The sequence below is a fragment of the Ursus americanus genome, chromosome X (genome assembly GCF_024610735.1).
Source record: "Ursus americanus isolate L20-20 chromosome X, mUrsAme1.1.p, whole genome shotgun sequence".
Classification (NCBI taxonomy): Eukaryota; Metazoa; Chordata; class Mammalia; order Carnivora; family Ursidae; genus Ursus; species Ursus americanus.
This window is the reverse complement of record NC_142164.1, coordinates 80988224-81010311: the sequence shown is the minus strand read 5'-3', so window position 1 is coordinate 81010311 and position 22088 is coordinate 80988224. Positions and strand designations below refer to the sequence as shown.

Here is a 22088-nt window from a genome sequence, read left to right as displayed (position 1 = left end):
CATCTGGATCTCTACAAATGGACATCTCCAGTGCTGAGTATTGAGGTACGAAGCAGGGAGCCATGAATCTGTGCACAGATATCGGAAGATAAACGGAAGAGGGAGGGAGCCGACACACTCGGGCGCTGGGAAGCAGTAGCCACCTGTACTGGGGAGCGGGCAGACTCGCGGACCGGCACCCGTGAGAGAGCAGACTGAGACCTTGAGCCTGGGAATGCGTAGGACCAGACTGAAAACCAGAGCTCTGGGGCGCTCATTGGAACTGGACTAAAACCAAGAGCTCAGGAGCGCGCACGTCCAAACTGAAAACCGGAGCTGCTGAGCGCACACTTGAACCAGAATGAAAACTGGAGCTCCGGAGCATGAACAAACCACACTGAAAGAGGGAGCTCGGGAGTGCGCGCAGGAACTGGGGGCAGCTGACGGTGTTAGAAGCACAAAGGACAGAGACGTGCCAGCCCTGGAAGTGAGGGCTGGGAGAGTGGCTGTGGGGCGCACAACCCGGGACACTGCAGGGTTTTTAGCAGCACTGACAGAAACAGAGTTAAAGTAGCCCAGAGAGTTCAGTGGAGAGCAGACTGTGATCTCTCTGTTCTGCGACAAGAGGCTACGATACGGCCTCTGCTGCTCTGACTCTCAGAAGAGTCACAGAAAACCGCCAGGGAAAGCCGCCAGAGAACAAAAGCCTGGAAATACCAGCTCACATTGTGCCCATCCCCATCCCATCCCCCCTTGCAGGGGACAGGGCGACTCTACCCAAACAGGGTTGCCTGAGTATCAGCGTGGCATGCCCCTCCCCCAGAAGGCAGGCTGAAAAATCGAGAAGCCCACATCCCAAAGGTCCCTATAAAACAAGTGTACGCTGTCTGGGTCCTGGTCAATAATTTGGGCTCTGGGCATCCCTGCAACCTCTCCTCATCAGAATGATGATGAGGAGAAATCCCCCCCAGCAAAGAAAAGATAATGAGTCTGTGGCCTCTGCCACAGAAATGATGGATATGGATACAACCAAATTGTCAGATATGGAGTTCAGAGTAACAATGGTCAAGATGATGTGTAGGCTTGAAAAAAATATTAACGAGAATATAGAATCTTTAAGGGCAGAAATGAGAGCAAATCTGGCAGAAATTAAAAATGCTATGAATCAAATGCAGTCTAAACTAGATCCTCTGATGGCCAGGGTAAATGAGGCAGAAGAACAAATTAGTGAATTGGAGGATGGGAGGATAGAAGAGAAAGTTAAAACAGAAACTTGGTTCAAAAAAATCCAATCTCAGGAATGTAGATTACGGGAGATTACTGAATCAATGAAACGTTCCAAGTCAGAATCATCGGCGTCCCCGAAGGGGTGGAGAAAGAGAGAGGTCTAGAAGACATATTTGAACAAATTGTAGCTGAAAACTTCCCTAATCTGGCAAAGGAAACAAGCATTCATGTCCAAGAGACAGAGAGGACCCCTCCCAAGGTTAATCACAGCAAAACTACACCACATCACGTCATAGTGCAATTCGCAAATATTAGATCCAAGGATACAGTATTGAAAGCAGCCAGGATGAAGAAATTCCTTACATACAGAGGTAAAAATATCAGAATAACGTCAGACCTGGCTACAGAGACCTGGCAAGATAGGAAGGGTTGGCAGGGTACTCTCAAAGCTCTATCCGAGAAGAACGTGCAGCCAAGGATCCTTTATCCAGCAAGGCTGTCATTCAGAATTGATGGAAAGATAAGGACATTCCAGGATCGGCAGAAACTGACCAAATTCATAACCACCAAACCAGCCCTACAGAAGATATTAAGGGGGTTCTATAAAGTAAAAAGGCCCCAAGAGTGATACAGAACAGAAATTTACAATCTATAGAAACAAAGGCTTCACAGGCAACATGACATCATTAAAATCATATCTCTCAATAATCACTCTCAATGTGAATCACCTAAATGCTCCCATAAAACACCACAGGGATGCAGATTGGATAAAAAGACATGACCCATCCATTTGTTGTCTACAAGAGACTCATTTTGAACCTAAAGATACATCCAGACTGAAAGTGAAGGGATGGAAGACCATTTTTCATGCTAATGCACCTCAAAAGAAAGCTGGGGTAGCAATTCTCATATCAGACATATTAGATTTTAAACTAAAGACTGTTGTTAGAGATACAGAAGGACACTATATTATTCTTAATGGATGTATCGAACAAGTGGATATGACAATTGTAAATATCTATGCCCCCAACAGGGGAGCAGCAAGATACACAAGCCGACACTTAACCAGAATAAAGAGACATATAGATAACAATACGTTAATAGTAGGGGACCTCAACAGTCCACTCTCAGCAATAGACAGATCACCTAAGCAGAAAATCAACAAAGAAACAAGAGCTTTGAATGACATACTGAACCAGATTGACCTCATAGATATATACAGAACAATACACCCCAGAACAACAGAATACTCATTCTTTTTGAATGCACATGAAACTTCTCCAGAATAGACCATATACTGGGTCACAAAACAGGTCTCAACCGATAGCAAAAGACTGAGATTATTCCCTGCATATTCTCAGACCACAATACTTTGAAACTGGAACTCAATCGCAAGGAAAAATTTGGAAGAAACTCAAACACTTGGCAACTAAGAACCATCCTGCTCAAGAATGATTGGGTAAACCAGGAAATTAACAATCAGTTTAAACAATTTTTGGAGACCAATGAAAATGAAAACACATCGGTCCAAAACCTGTGGGACACTGCAAAGGCGGTCCTAAGGGGAAAATACACAGCCATCCAAGCCTCACTCAAAAGAACAGAAAAATCTAAAATGCAGTTTTATATTCTCACCTCATGAAGCTGGAGCTGGAACAGAAGAACAGGCCTAACCCACGCGTGAGAAGGCAGGTGATCAAGATTAGAGTGGAGATCAAAGAATTAGAAACCAGGAGCACAGTAAAGCAGAGCAACAGAACGGGAAGTCGGTTCTTTGAAAGAATAAAAAGAACGATAAGCCACTGGCCAGACTTATTCAAAAGAATAGAGAAAGGACCCAAATTAATAAAATTATAAATTAAAGGAGGGAGATCACGACCAACACCAATGAAATAAGAAGGAACATTAGAAACTTTACCAACAGCTTTATGCCAATAAATTAAACAACCTGGAAGAAATGGATGCCTTCTTGGAAACCTATAAACTACCAAGACTGAAACAGGAAGGATTTGATTATAGAAACAGGCCGATTAATTATGAAGAGATTGAACCAGTGATCAAAAACCTCCCCAAAAACAAAGAGTCCAGGGCCTGATGGATTCCCCGGGGAATTCTACCAAACATTCAAAGAAGAAATAATACCTATTCTCCTGAAGCTGACTCAAAAAATAGAAACAGAAGGAAAGCTACCAAACTCATTCTATGAGGCCAGTATTACCTTGATCCCCAAACCAGGCAAAGATCCCATCAAAAAGGAGAATTACAGACCAACATCCCTGATGAATATGGACGCTAAGCTTCTCAACAAGATCCTAGCTAATAGGATCCAACAGTACATTAAAAGGATTATCCATCACAATGAAGTGGGGATTCAACCCTGGGATGCAAGGGTGGTTGAACATTCGCAAATTGATCAGTGTGATAGATCATATCAACAGGAAAAGAGTCAAGAACCATATGATCCTCTCAATAGATGCAGAGAAAGTATTTGACAAAATACAGCATCTTTTCCTGATTAAAACACTTTAGAGTGCAGGGATAGAGGGTACATTCCTCAATTTCATAAAAACCATCTATGAAAAGCCTACAGCGAATATCATTCTTAACGGGGAAAAGCTGGGAGCCTTTCCCTTAAGATCAGGAACACGACAAGGATGCCCCCTCTTGCCATTATTTTTCAGCATAGTACTAGAAGTCCTTGCAACAGCAATCAGACAACAAAAAGGGATAAAAGGCATCCAAATTGGCAGAGAAGAAGTGAAACTGTTCGTCTTCACAGATGACATGATACTCTATATAGAAAACCCAAGAGACTCCACCCCAAACTACTAGAACTTACAGAGCAATTCAGTAATATGGCGGGATACAAATCAATCATCAGAAATCAGTTGCATTTCTAGATTCAGCTCAGGAGTTAAGATGGCGGAGGAGTAGGAGACACCGTTTTCAGCCGGTCCCCTGAGTCAAGCTGGATAGGTACCAGACCAGCCTAAACAACCACGGAACCAGCCTGAGACGCAGGAAGATGCGTCTGGATCTCTACAAATGAACATCTCCAGTGCTGAGTATTGAGGTACAAAGCGGGGAGCCGTGAAACCGCGCACAGATATCGGAAGATAAACGGAAGGGGGAAGGAGCTGTCGCGTTCGGGCGACGGGAAGCGGTAGCCACCTGCACGGGGGAGCGGACGGGCTTGCGGACGGCACCTGCAAAACAGCAGACTGAGACCGTGAGCCGGGAGCGCGCGCCACCAGGCTTCTCACGGAACTCCGGAATCCCGGTGTGCTCACCGGGCATAGACTGAGACCCGGAGATCCGGGAGCGCGTGGGGGCGGCTGGCGGCTGGCGGTGTTAGAAACACAAAGGACAGAGACGCGCCGGCCCTGGAAGTGAGGGCTGGGACGCCGGGTGTGGGGCGCACATCCCGGGACGCTACAGGGTTGAGCAGCACCAACAGTAACAGAGTTAAAGTGGCCAGAACATTAGTGGAGAATGGGCCGCAATCCCTCTGTTCTGTGACAGAGGCTGAAATTCGGCCGCTGCTGCTCTGACTCTCAGAAGAGGCACAGCAAACCGCCAGGGAAAGCCGCCAGAGAACAAAAGCCTGGAAATACCGGCTCAGAGAGTGCCCATCCCCATCCCCCCTCGCAGGGGACACGGAGACTCTAACCAAACAGGGTTGCCTGAGTATCGGCGCAGCAGGCCCCTCCCCCAGAACACAGAAGGCAGGCTGAAAAATCAAGAAGCCCACAACTGGGGCGCCTGGGTGGCGCAGTCATTGAGCGCCTGTCTTCGGCTTAGGGCGTGATCCCGGCGTTCTGGAAAGGAGTCCCTCATCCGACGCCTCCGCTGGGAACCTGCTTCTTCCTCTCCCACTCCCCTGCTTCTGTTCCGTCTCTCGCTGGTTGGCTGCCACATAAATAAATAAATAAAATCTTTAAAGAAGAAGCCCACATCCCTAAGATCCCTATAAAACAAGGGGCACGGCCTGGGACCCAGTCAATAATTTGGGCTCTGGACAACCCCGCAACCTCTCCTCATCAGAATGACAAGAAGGAGAAGCCCCCCCACCCAGCAAAGAAAAGACAGTGAGTCTGTGGCCTCTGCCACAGAAATAATGGATATGGATGTAACCAAAGTATCAGAAATGGAATTCAGAGTAATGATGGTCAAAATGATGAGTAGAATTGACAAAACTATTAACAAAAAGGTTACTGAGAATATAGAATGCTTAAGGACAGAAATGAGAGCGAATCTGATAGAAATTAAAAATTCTATGAGCCAAATGCAGGCAAAACTAGAGGCTCTGATGGCCAGGGTCACCGGAACAGAGGAACGTATTAGTGAATTGGAGGATGGGTTAATAGAGGAAAAAACCAAAATAGAAGCTGGTCTTAAAAAAATCCACGCCCACGAATGTAGGTTACGGGAGATTACTGACTCAATGAAACGATCCAATGTCAGAATCATTGGCATCCCCGAGGGGGTGGAGAAAAACGGAGGTCTAGAACAGATATTTGAACAAATTGTAGCTGAAAACTTCCCTAATCTAGCGAGGGAAACAAACATTCATGTCCAAGAGGCAGAGAGGACCCCTCCCAAGCTCAACCACGACAAACCTATGCCACGTCATGTCATAGTGCAATTCACAAATATTAGATGCAAGGATACAGTATTGAAAGCGGCCAGGGCAAAGAAATTTCTCACGTACCAAGGCAAAGGCATCAGAATTACGTCAGACTTGTCTACACAGACCTGGAATGAGAGAAAGGGTTGGGGGGGCATTTTAAAACTCTTTCAGAGAAAAACATGCAGCCAAGGATCCTTTATCCAGCAAGGCTATCATTCAGAATTGATGGAGAAATAAAGACATTCCAGAATCGCCAGTCATTAACCAATTTCGTAACCACGAAACCAGCCCTACGGGAGATATTAAGGGGGGTTCTATAAAGGTAAAAAGGCCCCAAGAGTGATACAGAACAGAAAGTCACAACCGATACAAACAAAGACTTTACTGGCAATATGGCATCATTAAAATTCTATGTCTCAGTTCTTAGTGTCAGTGTAAATGGTTTAAACGCTCCCACGAACGCCACAGGGTTGCAGATTGGATAAAAAGAAATGACCCATCCATTTGCTGTCTACAAGAGACTCATTTCGAACCCAAAGATGCATTCAGACTGAGAGTAAGGGGATGGAGTACCATCTTTCACGCAAATGGACCTCAAAAGAGAGCTGGGGTAGCAATTCTCATATCAGATAGACTGGATTTTAAATTAGAGACTATAGTTAGAGAAACAGAAGGGCACTATATTATTCTTAAAGGAATTATTCAACAAGTGGATATGACAATTATAAATATATATGCCCCCAACAGGGGAGCAGCAAGATACACAAGCCAACTCTTAACCAGAATAAAGAGACATATAGATAAAAATACATTAATAGTAGGGGATGTCAACACTCCACTATCAGAAATAGACAGAACACCCTGGCAAAGACTAAGCAAAGAATCAAAGGCTTTGAATGCCATACTCGACGAGTTGGACCTCATAGATATATATAGAACACTACACCCCAGAACCAAAGAATACTCATTGTATTCTAATGCCCACGGAACATTCTCAAGAATAGACCATGTTCTGGGACACAAAACAGGTCTCAACCAATACCAAAAGATTGAAATTATCCCCTGCATATTCTCAGACCACAACGCTCTGAAATTGGAACTCAACCACAAGGAAAAATTTGGAAGAAACTCAAACACTTGGTGACTAAGAACCATCCTGCTCAGGAATGACTCGATAAACCAGGAAATCAAAAATCAACTTAAACAATTTATGGAGACCAACGAGAATGAAAACACAACGGTCCAAAACCTATGGGATACTGCAAAGGCAGTCCTAAGGGGGAAATACATAGCCATCCAAGCCTCACTCAAAAGAACAGAAATCAATGAATTAGAAACCAGAAGCTCAGTAGAGCAAATCAACAGGACTAGAAGCTGGTTCTTTGAGAGAATCAAGAAAATTGACAGACCACTGGCAAGACTTATCCAAGAGAAAAGAGAAAGGACCCAAATTATTAAAAATATGAATGAAAAAGGAGAGGTCATGACCAACACCAATGAAATTGGAAGGATTATTAGAAACTATTATCAACAGCTATATGCCAAAAGACTAAGCAATCTGGAAGAGATGGAGGCCTTCCTGGAAACCTATAAACTACCAAGACTGAAACAGGAAGAAATTGATTTCTTAAACAGGCCAATTAATTATGAAGAGATTGAGTCAGTGATAAACAACCTTCCAAATAACAAAACTCCAGGCCCGGATGGTTTTCCTGGGGAATTCTACCAAACATTCAAAGAAGAAATAATACCTATTCTCCTAAAGCTATTTCAAAAAATAGAAACAGAAGGAAAGCTACCAAACTCATTCTATGAGGCCAATATTACCTTGATCCCCAAACCAGGCAAAGACCCCCTCAAAAAGGAGAATTACAGACCGATCTCCCTAATGAATATGGACGCCAAAATCCTCAACAAGGTACTTGCTAATAGAATCCAACAGTACATTAAAAGGATTATCCATCATGATCAAGTGGGATACATACCTGGGATGCAAGGGTGGTTCAACATTCGCAAATCGATCAGCGTGATACATCATATCAACAAGAAAAGACTCAGAAACCATATGATCCTCTCAATTGATGCAGAAAAAGCATTTGACAAAATACAGCATCCTTTCCTGATTAAAACCCTTCAGAGTGTAGGAATAGAGGGTACATTTCTCAATCTCATAAAAGCCATCTATGAAAAGCCTACTGCAAATATTATTCTCAATGGGGAAAAGCTGGAAGCCTTTCCATTAGGATCAGGAACACGACAAGGATGCCCACTCTCGCCACTATTATTCAACATAGTACTAGAAGTCCTTGCAACAGCAATCAGACAACAAAAAGTGATCAAAGGTATCCAAATCGGCAGAGAAGAAATCAAAACGTCTCTCTTCACAGATGACATGATACTCTATATGGAAAACCCAAAAGAGTCCACTCCCAAACTATTAGAAGTTATAGAGCAATTCAGTAATGTGGCAGGATACAAAATCAATACTCAGAAATCAGTTGCATTTCTATACATGAATAACGAGACTGAAGAAAGAGAAATTAGGGAATCCATCCCATTTACAATAGCACCAAAAACCATACATTACCTTGGAATTCACTTAACCAGAGACATAAAGGACCTATATTCTAGAAACCATTATTCACTCTTGAAAGACATTGAGGAAGACATAAAAAGATGGAAAATATTCCATGCTCATGGATCGGAAGAATTAACATAGTTAAAATGTCCATGCTACCCAGAGCAATCTATACTTTCAATGCTGTCCCGATCAAAATACCAAGGACATTTTTTCAAAGAACTGGAACAAGTAGTCCTGAAATTTGTATGGAAACAGAAAAGGCCCTGAATCTCCAAGGAACTGTTGAAAAGGAAAAACAAAGCTGGGTGCATCACAATGCTGGATTTCGAGCTGTACTACAAAGCTGTGATCACAAAGACAGCATGGTACTGGCACAAAAACAGACACATAGACCAATGGAACAGAATAGAGAACCCAGAAATGGACCCTCGGCTCTTTGGGCAACTAATCTTTGATAAAGCAGGATAAAACATCCGGTGGGAAAAAGACAGTCTCTTCAATAAATGGTGCTGGGAAAATTGGACAGCTACATGCAAAAGAATGAAACTTGACCACTCTCTCACACCACACACAAAAATAAACTCCAAATGGATGAAAGACCTTGATGTGAGACAAGAATCCATCAAAATTCTAGAGGAGAACACAGGCAGCAACCTCTATGACATCGGCCAAAGCAACCTTTTTCATAACATATCCCCAAAGGCAAGTGAAACAAAAGATAAAATGAACTTATGGAACTTCATCAAGATAAAAAGCTTCTGCACAGCCAAGGAAACAGTCAAAAAAACTAAGAGGCAGTGCACGGAATGGGAGAATATATTTGCAAATGACACTACAGATAAAGGACTGGTATCCAAGATCTACAAAGAACTTCTCAAACTCAATACACGAGAAGCAAATAAACAAATCAAAAAATGGGCAGAAGATATGAACAGACACTTTTCCAATGAAGCCATACAAATGGCTAACAGACACATGAAAAAATGTTCAAAATCATTAGCCATCAGGGAAATTCAAATCAAAACCACACTGAGATACCAACTTATGCCAGTTAGAATGGCAAAAATTGACAAGGCAGGAAACAACAAATGTTGGAGAGGGTGTGGGTAAAGGGGATTCCTCTTACACTGTTGGTGGGAATGCAAGTTGGTACAGCCACTCTGGAAAATAGTGTGGAGGTCCCTTAAAAAGTTAAAAATTGAGCTACCCTATGATCCAGCAATTGCAGCACTGGGTGTTTACCCCAAAGATACAGACGTAGTGAAGAGAAGGGCCATATGCACCCCAATGTTCATAGCAGCATTGTCCACAATAGCTAAATTGTGGAAGGAGCTGAGATGCCCTTCAACAGATGACTGGATTAAGAAGTTGTGGTCCATATATACAATGGAATATTACTCAGCTCAGAAAGAACGAATTTTCAACATTTGCTGCAACATGGACGGCACTGGAGGAGATAATGCTAAGTGAAATAAGTCAAGCAGAGAAAGACAACTATCATATGATTTCTCTCATCTATGGAACATAAGAACTAGGAAGATTGGTAGGGGAAGAAAGGGATAAAGAAAGGGGGGGTAATCAGAAGGGGGAATGAAACATGAGAGACTATGTACTATGAGAAACAAACTGAGGGCCTCACAGGGGAGGGGGGTGGGGAAATGGGATAGACCGGTGATGGGTATTAAGGAGGGCATGTATTGCATGGTGCACTGGGTGTTATACGCAACTAATGAATCATCGAGCTTTACATCAAAAAACCGGGGATGTACTGTATGGTGACTAACATAATATAATAAAAAATCATTAATTAAAAAAAAAGAAATCAGTTACATTTCTATACACGAACAATGAGACTTAAGAAAGAGAAATTAGGGAATCCATTCCATTTACAATAGCACCAAAAATCATACGTTGTCTCAGAATTAACCAGAGACGTAAAGGATCTATATTCTAGAAACTATGAATCACTCTTGAAAGACATTGAAGAAGACACAAAAAGATGGAAAAATATTCCATGCTCATGGATCGGAAGAATAAACATTGTTAAAATGTCTATGCTACCCAGAGCAATCTACACTTTCAATGCCATCCTGATCAAAATACCAATGACATTTTGCAAGAACTGAAACAAACAGCCCTTAAATTTGTATGGAAACAGAAAAGGCCCCGAATCTCCAAGGAACTGTTCAAAAGGAAAAACAAAGCTGGGGGCATCACAATGCCGGATTTCAAGCTGTACTACAAAGCTGTGATCACAAAGACAGCATGGTACTGGCACAAAAACAGACACACAGACCAATGGAACAGAATAGAGAGCCCAGAAATGGACCCTCGGCTCTTTGGGCAACTAATCTTTGACAAAGCAGGAAAAAACATCCAGTGGAAAAAAGACAGTCTCTTCAATAAATGGTCATGGGAAAATTGGACAGCTACATGCAAAAGAATGAAACTTGACCACTCTCTCACACCATACACAAAAATAAACTCCAAATGGATGAAAGACCTCGATGTGAGACAGGCATCCATCAAAATCCTAGAGGAGAACATAGGCTGCAACCTCTTTGACATTGGCCACAGCAATTTTTTCATGACACATCTCCAAAAACAAGAGAAACAAAAGACAAAATGAACTTGTGGGACTTCATCAAGATCAAAAGCTTCTGCACAGCCAAGGAAACAGTCAAAAAAACGAAGAGGCAGCCCACGGAATGGGAGAAGATATTTGCAAATGACACTACAGATAAAAGACTGGTATCCAAGATCTACAAAGAACTTCTGAAACTCAATACACCAGAAACAAATAATCAAATCAAAAAAATGGGCAGAAGATATGAACAGATACTTTTCCAATGAAGACCTACAAATGGCTAACAGACACATGAAAAAATGTTCAAAATCATTAGCCATCAGGGAAATTCAAATCAAAACCACCTTGAGGTATCACCTTACACCAGTTAGAATGGCAAAAATTGACAAGGCAGGAAACAACAAATGTTGGAGAGGGTGTGGGTAAAGGGGATTCCTCTTACACTGTTGGTGGGAATGCAAGTTGTTCCAGCCACTTTGGAAAACAGTGTGGAGGTCCCTTTAAAAGTTAAAAATTGAGCTACCCTATGATCCAGCAATTGCACTACTGGGTGTTTACCCCAAAGATACAGACGTAGTGAAGAGAAGGGCCATATGCACCCCAATGTTTATAGCAGCATTGTCCACAATAGCTAAATTGTGGAAGGGCCGAGATGCCCTTCAACAGATGACTGGATTAAGAAGATGTGGTCCATATATACAATGGAATATTACTCAGCCATCAGAAAGAACAGTTACGCAACATTTGCAGCAACACGGATGGGACTGGAGGAGATTAGTCTAAGTGAAATAAGTCAAGCAGAGAAAGACAATTATCATATGGTTTCACTCATTTATGGAACATAAGAAACAGGAAGATTGGTAGGAGAAGGAAGGGAAGAATGAAGGGGGGTATACAGAAGGGGGAATGAACCATGAGAGACTGTGGACTCTGGGAAACAAACTGAGGGCTTCAGAGGGGAGAGGGGTGGGGGATTGGGATAGGCCAGTGGTGGGTATTAAGGAGGACACATATTGCATTCTGCCCTGGGTGTTATACGCAAATAATGAATCATGGAACATTGCACAAAAACTGAGGATGTACTGTATGGTGACTAATATAACAAAATAGAAATTATAAAAAAATAAATTAATTAATTTTAAAAAAAGAGGCTAGTATGTTTGAAAATTCTCATAATAACATAAGAAAAAAATCGTTCTATAATTCTCATTAGGATAAAAGCCCAAACTTCCTACCGTGGATTACTGGGTTCTTCCTGGCCTGGCCCCTGATTGCTTTTCCAGCCTCATCTTTAGTCATTCTCCCTGCATTTCTCCTCCCTGACCCCTATGCCTTAGCCATTAATAAATGTATGTGAATATTCCATTCTGTTCTGTGAATATTCTATGCTCTGTCTTGCCTTTGGAACAACACGCACTATTCAGTCTGTCTGGAACAGGCCTCCTGTTTCTTAATATTCTGATTAATTCCCTCTGGTCCTTCAATCTCTTCTGAAATGGCGCTTCTGAGAAGCTTTCCTTGATTTCCCCCAGACTGGGTTTGGTACACCTGCTGGGTGTTCACACCCCTGTCTACTTCCTTATATACTAACACTCATAGTACTTTATTAAAATTATTGTTCCTATTACTAGACTATGAACTCCATGACAGCATGAACTGTGTCATTCTTTTCTACCCACTGATACATAAGAACAGCTCCTAGAACAGCTCCTAGAACCTCACACATAGGAGGTAATCCATAAATATTTTCCACACATATTTTGAATGAATGAAGAAGTACATGGCTGAATGAATTATATCCCCAATGCCTAACACAGCTCCTAGTCAAAGCTGCTGATTGACATGTCTGCAGTCCTCACTGATCTCATCCTCATTGAGCCCATGGACAATACAAAAGCTTCTCTCTGGGTTTTGCCTATTATTTCACTGTGTACTAAAGGTGTTGGCCTGAATTACAGCTGGGCAGTAGTTACCTCAAATCGGGGTATATCCATTTCAACTTGTCCTCTTATCAATGGGGTTTGTCTGGGAGTCTCACGGATCATCACACTCCATCTGAAATGAAGGTCAAAGACAGATATTTAAGGCCCTGTTTCATCACAGGCTGTCATCAATGCTTCACATGTGAAGAAAAAGGTCAGAATGTTTATGTGGTGGGGGAAGATGAGCTGTAGAAATGCCCACACTATCTCAGGTCACCTGATCTCAAAATATATTACAAGTGGGGCCTCTGCCTCGTGACTTTTCGAGGCCAGTGTGATGGAAAGAATTCCATCATAGGGTCAGAGGGCAGTGCTTCTCAACCAGAGAAGGAACTATCAAGATCACCGCAGGTGCTTTTGTAAAATACATATGCCAGGGCCCTACCCAAGATGTACTGAATAAGAGTCTTTGTGGTGGGCTCAGCATGGTACCTTGAAAAAACTTCCCAGAATATCCTTATGGGCAGCCATAAATCAAATACTATGACCCAGCATTGACCTTATCTTTTCTCAGGAGATAGGATGGCAATACTCATTCTTCTCTAGAGCAGAGACAATCTAGGCCAATTGTTTCTGAACCCTAATTTTTTTTGAGTTTCTTTGAAAAACTGATGAAGCTATAGAATGGTTTCTATACTACTCTGGAATAGAATAGAAAGATAGAAATACTTCCAAGTAAAAAATATGCTTACCTAGATAATTAGCTATGCAATTTGAAGGAGGTTTACAGAACCCTTAAAATTTACTTGTGAGCCTCCTGATTTAGGATCTTTTAAGTTTGAAGAGGGGCTTTAGTGATGTCTAAAGGACACATGGTAGACCCTGAATTCCTAATAGACAAGGCCCCCTAAAACTGCCCTGCACTGAAACCAGAAAGGAATGAGGCTCTGTGAGGGAGGTTAGAAGATTCACGGTTGAGATGATGTAACTGAGAGTAATTGATATGGGACTGGAATGGGCACAATGACCAGATCTTTCAGCCACTCACCTGTCTAGAATCCTCACACTAGCCTGCTCCACTCTGTTAAGGATGGTCACAGGTGACTTGTTTTTGTTCCAGAATGCACCCCAGCCTAGGACACGGGCCAGATCGTTGCCGGTTCCAAGTGGGATGACTGCCAACTGACACTGCAAGAACAAAACCCGGCACCATTTTCAGTCAGTCCTACCAAGATCCACCCATAAAAGAACCCAGAAGGTGCTCCTTGGGAAAAATAGTGGTCTCAAAGCCAGTGGCAATAAGAGACTTCTGATTTTAGGAAGTGTAATAGGAAGATATGTGATGCTGAGTGAGCTTTTTCCTAAAAGTTTGGTCCCACTCAGTACAGGGAAAAGTTGGAATATGCTAATATTTATAGCCATGCTTATGAAAGAGAAGTATAGCCACAAACTTCTATCAAGGCTTGGCCAAGGAGATAAGGTGCCTCGGGAGATAAAGCTACTAGAATCAGAAGAGCAGGGAGCTATCTAGGGAGGGGGGAAAGTAAGAGGAAGGTTTCTTCTACTTTTGAGACTCAGGGAAGAAAATCAGTGGTCTCAGGAAGGGAAGGAAATTGGGGGCTGAATGTGGTCTGAAGCCACTTCTTTTTGCTTGCTCTCCTTCCCTTCAAATCTTTGCTCTGGGGCCTGGGGAATAAAGCACTGCTCATTCTTTCTGCTAACACCCTCATTTCTCCTTCACACAGAAAATGGTTTAGGTGAGGAAGCTTAGATTGGGAATCTGCCTGTCAGGTTGACTATGAAACCAGTGGAAAACATGTGTGTTATAGATAAGGAGAGTGAAGACCAGGGACATTTTGGGACGAGCAGCTCTATACCCCCAGTCTCTCTAGCAATGGCTGAATGGAGTCAGCTAGGAACTCACCCTTTCATGTAATCCAAAGGCATCAATCAGCGATAAGACCCAGCTCACGCTGCCGTCTCCACCACAAACCACAATGCGAAAACGAGCAAAATTCTTGAACATGCATAGCCTGAAAGAAAGAAGGGAAAGGGCATCATTTCATGAGTTGCTAGGTTTTACAACTTTTTTCTATACTGTGTCAGGAGCTAAGGACTACTGCTTCTGCATCCTGCTAACAGGCTACCGGCCTTCTTTCACTTAGCTCCTATCTCTCTGTGTACCTAACATCACAGGCAATGCTCCCGTAGGCAATCCTGGGGATGAGGCCTTGCTTCAGCCCACACTCTTCTATGCCTACCCTTGCTCTGGAAGCTACTAGTAACCTAGCAAAACCCACTTGCTGAGGCCCAAGAAGAATGGCTTGTACAGTGGCCAGTGGCTTCAAGGAAACCAGAGCTGAACAAGTAAAACAGGTCCATAAGTAAAATAGGTCTATAGGGAAGATACATCTACTTGGCCCCAGGAAAGAATGAGGGATAGGAAAGGTGAACAGAAATACCCATTTGCCTCTTCCTCTGAGGTCAGGAGACATAGTTAGACTTCTTCCAACCAGGAAAGGTGGAACAAATCTAAGAGCAGGACGTGGGCTTGAAGGGATTTCTGGTAGAGGGCTAAAAATCCTCCAACTAGCCAACCCCAAATGCTTTGAAGTTATGTGTCTGCATCCTGACTTGAGAAAATATATCTTTCCTGCCCTGGTACTATAACTGATTCCAGGAAACCTATCCTAGTCTAGAATGTACAGCGTGAAGAATCCCTTCTATACTCAACTATATCCCTTAGCTCATGCTTACCCGGCTTCAGGTCCACCCTTCGACAGGTCAAAAACTTGAGATGGGTTAAGGTATTGTTTGAATTTTCGGAGGAAGACGATCCCTTGGTGATCGCCGCTTTTAGAGTTGATGAAGATGAGAAGGGGACATGAACAGGCTGATGACCAATCGAGGTTCCAGAAGTCTGAAGATACTACTAATTGGCCTGATACATGCACACAACAAAAAGAAAAGGAGAAAAAAAAAAGGGGGCCGTTGAGATGGAAATAAGACACGACTTGACATCACATTGTGCATAGACTTTAAAAAAACAGCTTTCTTGAAGTATAATTGATAAAGAACTGCACATATTTAATACATACAATTTAATGAGTTTAGATATAGGCAAACACACATGATACAATCACCACAAGCAAAGCAAAAAGACATATCCAACAACTCTCAGACTTTCCTTATGCTCCAGTCTCCTGAAACTGAGTAGCAGGGGGGAATTCAGAACATAACCCAAAAGGGCTTTTATTAAATGTCTGCCCAGCTGTTGCCAGGCTAACAACATTTGCTGAGCAATTACTGTATGCCAATCATCATGCTAGATACTGCTAGGGGTGTAGTCCCTGCCCCCAAGCTGAGGGAACAGACTCATACACGGTAGTACGTTGAAACACAAAGATTAAAGAAATTGGTGCCACAGTGAAGGATTAATAAAACACTGTGGGGAAACTGAAGAAGGAGAGGGTTGAGAGCCCAAGGATCAGAATACCAATTAGTTCTCTCTTTGCCTGGGATAGTTCAGTTCTCACAGTGAGAAGATACCAGGTAAGGAGAGAGGAGGGGGGAAAGGTTGTCTTTTAGCCAGGAGCTAATGACAGAACATATCAACATGGGAGGAAGGAGGGAGCTTTAATTACTCCTCTAAGGCTCTGGCAGAGCAATCCCCGTTATCACACCAACTTTCAGGGGAAATAAGACTATAGGGAATTTGTCTGAACAAGAGAGACTTTTAATAATTCCTAACTCTGAAGTTCCCTATAGGGAAGTGGAGTTATAGCAGTCTAAATTGCCAATGCCTGCCAGCTCCTGCTGAGTCTTAGTGCCTGTTGGCAGGGAGACAGGCAGTGAGCAAAGGCCCCTTAGGAGATGGTAGACAAATCATGAGCCCCTAAAGTCTGAGCTTGTGACTTGCCAGGGATACCCCAGCAAAAATAAATGTAAAGGGCAAAAGGCATGTGGCCCACTCCTGAATTGTGTGGAGCGCAGGGAGGGAGGAGAGTTTAGTTGTCCCATTTGTTGTAACCTGAGTGAAAGGGAGCCTGGAGGAATACTGCTGACATGAGCAGATTTCATGGTTGTTTTGTCTGGAAAAACCTAAAGCAGGCTTCTTCTCACTGGCCAGTAGATCTTGAAGGCATCCTTAGCCACTTAGCCAGTCAAGCACCAAATTTTCAGGGCTTGCTAGGACTCACAGCTACAAGGGGAGTCTGCTATGTCCCTTCAGTAGCATAGCTTGGAAGTCGTTACTCTCCCTGAACACATTATCCAAAGGTAGTACCCTTCCCAACATTTGTTTTGCAATAGGAAATATGTTGACACAAAGGTAGTTAATATTTTATTCATTCATTCATTCATTCATTCATTCAACAAATATGTATTGAGGGCATTCTCTGTGCTTGTCCTTCTTATGTTCTGAGAATACAGTGGTGGGCAAGATAGAAATAGTTTCTGTTCTTGTGGAACTTACATTCTAATGGTGGGAGGTACAAGATAACAAAGAAATATAGAAAACAATATGATATGAAGAAAAAGAAGTCAGGGAAACAAGATGGAGACTAAAGGGGTGTTATTTTAGACAAGGTGGTCAGAGACAGCTTCTCCAGGAGGTGACATTTGAATGAAACTTGAATGAAGTAGAAAAAAAAAGTGAACAATGCAGATATCAGGGGGAAGAATTTTGGGGGCAGAAGAAAGAATAAGTGCTAAGACCCAGAGAAGGGAGACTGTCTGGGGTGTCTGAGGACTACTAAACAGAATGGCATGACTTGTGTAGTGAGTGAGGGGAAGAGTGGCAGAAAGGAGGTCAGAGAGATGACAGGAACCATATAAAATGACAACAAGATGTGAGGAAGCAGTTTAAAAATAAGGGTGAGACTGTTTAGTATGGTAAAAAACATTAGGGGTCAGGTCATAAGATATATGAAGAAAATCATCAAAAAAGGGAGTATCTTTTTATTTTCATTTTAATTAATTAATTAATTTTAGAGAGAGAGTGCATGTGCACACATATGGTGGGGGGGTGTGATTGTGGGGGAGGAGCAGAGGGAGAGGGAGAGAGAGAATCTTAAGTAGGCTCCATGCCCAGCACGGAGCCCCATCTCACAACCCAGAGATCATGACCTGAGCCAAAATCAAGAGTCAGACACTTAACCTACTGAGCCACCTTAGGCGCCCCTGAAAAAGGTAGTATTGTTTTATGTGCTTGCTCCTCATCCAACCAACAATGTAAGCCCCAACTCATGGCCTGGCTTCAGGCTTACCTCTCCTTTGTTTGAGAAGCTGATTCTGCTCTGTGCTTCCTTTCCTTATTCAGCAACCTTCTGCTAACACCCTCCAGGTGATCATGTGACTTTGGGTATGTACTCCAATGAAAGGATTTATGGAAACAGGTTCCTCCCAATATCTAGTGGAACTGTTAGCTATGCTTAGAAGCAAGGACTCCCCATGCCAGAGGTCCTGGAATAGACCTGTCTATGCCCAGTGATTTTTACCACAATGGGTTAGTCCCTTTCTAAAGGTGAGGCAGCAGTAGCACTGAGACCAACTACCATGAGCAAGTTGGGCCTCCATTTCCTTATCTGCAAAGTGGGCCATTCAAAAAACTAACTTGCTTCCCAGTGTTGAGATGAAAATGAGCTAGGTGTTACATTGATGAGAAAAGGAAATATAAATTGTTTCTTAAAGGTGAAAAGATGACCAAACTCACTCATAAATAAGAAAGATACTAATTAAAACCAGGCCACGGTAAACATCTTTTTCTTATCTAGAGATTGGCAAAAATAAAAAAATGAATGATACACTTGATCGAGGAAGAAATGGAAAATATGAACTCTCACTGAGGGTGGAAGTGCAAAGTGACACAAGCCCTATGGGGGGCAATTTGACAGCATCTATGAAAATTACAAATGCCTATGCATTATGACCCAACAATTACACTTCTGGAAATTTTTCCTATGGATGTATATGCAAAATGACCTGTAAGAGATTGTTCATTGAAGCATTGTTGCAATAACAAGAGACTGAAAACTACCAAATTAGAGGACTTCTCAAATAAATTATGGTATATATCCATATAATGGGATATCTTGTAGCTGTAAAAAGGAATGAGGAAGCAAGCTTTTGTTGATACAAAAAGATCTCCAAAATATACTGTGAAAGAGGAAGAAAAAGCAAGGTTCAGAGGAATGTGTATAGTGTTAAAAAGGGGAGGGATAAGAATATATGTTTATATTTACTATACAGGAAGAAATACTAGAAGCTATTCAATATACTAATGGCAGTAATCAACTTTTTGTGAGTGGGGATGGGATGGGGCTATGGGAGATTGAGAAGATTGAAAGGATAGTGAGTTTTTTTTGCTAAACGTGTGTGTTTGTGTTTCTATTTTAAAAAATTTGAATCATGTGAATATATTAACGAGTCAAAAATTAAATTAAGAAATAGGAAAAAATTATGCTAATGCTATCTATAAATTAAATAGCCATGAGGTTGTAGCTGAAATCATTTGTAGATCCGTTTGGCAACTTGGAGCATGGGCTGCCTTCTGCACTGCACTTCTACAACAGAATGCAGCTGTGTGCCACAGCTGGTTGCCCTCCAGATTTATTCACTAACCTACAGCAAACATCTTAACTTCTCTGGATGTTCATTTCTCCATATGTACAATAGCATCATGTTGCAATGATTAATAAAATAATCCAGGATGGGGGTGGAAAACTGAGATAAAGAGAAAATTGTATAATTAAGGCAACTCAAACTTCATTGTCAAACCTAATTTGGTCACAGATGGGAAGAAAACAAGAAGCAGCGCTGGCAGAAAGCTATTCCTAGGAGAAGACAAAGGCAACCCCATCAAGCATTTCCCCCAGAGTTAGAGAACATCTGAATTTGAGCAAGGCCAAAGAGTGAAATATCCCTGTGGGGGTCTACAGTTTTCATTAGGCTAGAAGACTAGTGATTTAATTTTGTTGTCCTTTGGGACTATGTTTCTTGATATTCAGGCCCTTTACATATTATCACTTATCCTCCCAATACACAGTTATCATCCCCATTTACAGATGTGGAAAGTGAAGCTCAGAGAACATAAGTGACTTACCCAAAGTCACCTAGTGACAAAAACTCATGGTTGCCTGGCCTTTGTTTTTTCCTTTATACCATGTTGTTTCTATGTCTCATCATTCTTTAAAAAAAACACACACACAAAACTAAAGGAAACATCCCTCTCCTTTGCTCCTGTTTTATCTGTTCTAACATATCTAGACCTTCCGAGAGAAGACTCTATAGGAAGTTTACTCTTGCTGCATTGATTTCATTTCTGCCTCCTTTCTGTGCAACCTCCTGCAATTAGTTGACAGTCCTAACATTTTCTGATCTCCAAGTGTTTCCAAGTGTCACTCTTTTGGTAAGGTAGCGTATGCTACCTTAATCTATCAATTGTCGTACTATATCAATTTCCTGGGTCAACGATAACCATAAACTCTGGAAATGCTCCTATCCTGAATCTCTTTGTAGCCTTTCAACACCTTATGAATAGAACTCTCAATAAATCACTAGTGTTTAGGAATTGACAAAGCAGCAGCAGAGCATGTTGGGGCAATGATCATGCTAGTTTCAGATTTGGAGTCAACCTTGGTGTAAGTTTCCATTCTAAAAATAACATGACCTGGGCCTTTATGTAGTTCTTCTTTGCCCACCTTGATGCAACCAAACTTATTTTATAGATTATCTAGTGTCTGAAAATCATGAACAAGCTGGAATCAAAAGTCTGATAATTCAGAAACAATTGGGACAAAGCCTACAGAGAACATGCCCACATACATATACACCATAAGCATCAACAGTCATTATCCCAAAGCTCTAAAAAGAAACATGAGCTGTCTCTACATATATGCACATTCTTACTCCCCCAAAACGTTTGACTGGTTGAGAATAATAATTTAATTAAAAATTTCCCCAGTCTTAACACCTTCCCTCCCTCCCCAATGAAATACATTCTGAGGTTAAAGTTTATGTACTCACCATCCCCTTGAGGGTCGCTGAGGGCAGTGGGAGGAATGACTGATGTTCGATGACTTCCAAACCAGCATTCCTTGGAAAACCGTCTCCGGCAGTCGTCATGCACCTGAAACGACAAGAGAAGAACAGAGAAAAAAAGGAAGGGGGAGAGAAAAAGATACAATTGATTAGTCCTGAGTTCCAGTTCCAAGATTTGAGTCCCCAGTGTTAAAATCTCCCTTTCTGAGATTTGGTGCCATACACATTCCCCTGTCTCAAACTGGACACACCCTTTCCAACTTCAGCCTGCCCTACCCTGAAGGTGACCTCTGAACTCTGTTCCTTTCAAAGGTAGCTTTCAGAAGATACCCATCATAGGCATTAAGAAGACAGTAGTCCCAGGGCACAATCTTAGTGGCCTACGGAATAGGGAGCTTACTTGCATTTTAAGAGTACTAATCCTGTTAATATGCTATTAACACTTCAATCCTTACAACAACTCTGTATGGTAGGGAACACATTATTAGGTTCATTTTAGAAATGAGGATACCAAAGGTCAGAGAGGTGAAAAATCTTGGTCAAACAGCTGGGAAGTGGCAGAGCTGAGATTATGTTGCTTTCCCCACAAGTGGTCATATTTCCCAAATTTCTGATATTTTTAAGTACAATTTCCTAGACAATTGTACAGTTCTTAGAGGACATGAACCCGGCTTGATTATGCAAAAGCAATTCAAAGAGAGCCAGAGGACAACCAGAGTCTTCTTTTTTTAAATTGAGATATAATTGACATATAACATTGTATCAGTTCCAGGTGTATGACATCATGATTTGATATTTGTATATATTGCAAAATGATCACCACAGTAAGTGTAGTTAATATCTGTCACCTTACATAATTACAGTTTTTTCTTGTGATGAGAAATTTTAAGGTCGATACTCTTAGCAACTTACAAATAGGCAAAACAGCATTATTAACTGTAGTTACCATGTTGTTCATTATATCCTGATGACTAATTTATTTTAGAACTGGAAGTTTGTATCTTCTGACCACCTTCACCTATTTTGCCCATCTCCCCCTCCCCCAATATACATGAGCTCATTTTTCTTAGATTCCACATATCCGTGAGATCATATAGTATTTCTCATTCTCTGACTCATTTT

At 42.0% G+C, this 22088-nt stretch overlaps 1 protein-coding gene across 2 annotated transcripts in view; it reads right to left on the bottom strand.

Moving 5' to 3' along the window:
• Positions 1-22088, bottom strand: part of DGKK (diacylglycerol kinase kappa) — a 177893-nt gene that overhangs the window by 48013 nt on the left and 107792 nt on the right. For both annotated transcript variants that reach the window (XM_087859607.1, XM_045786755.2), the window contains exons 8-12: positions 20952-21054; positions 15684-15867; positions 14851-14959; positions 13975-14114; positions 12978-13059 (exon numbers count right to left, since the gene is read on the bottom strand). In XM_087859607.1, the coding sequence (XP_087715733.1) occupies positions 12978-13059; positions 13975-14114; positions 14851-14959; positions 15684-15867; positions 20952-21054 (618 nt within the window). The remainder of the gene's footprint in view (positions 1-12977; positions 13060-13974; positions 14115-14850; positions 14960-15683; positions 15868-20951; positions 21055-22088) is intronic.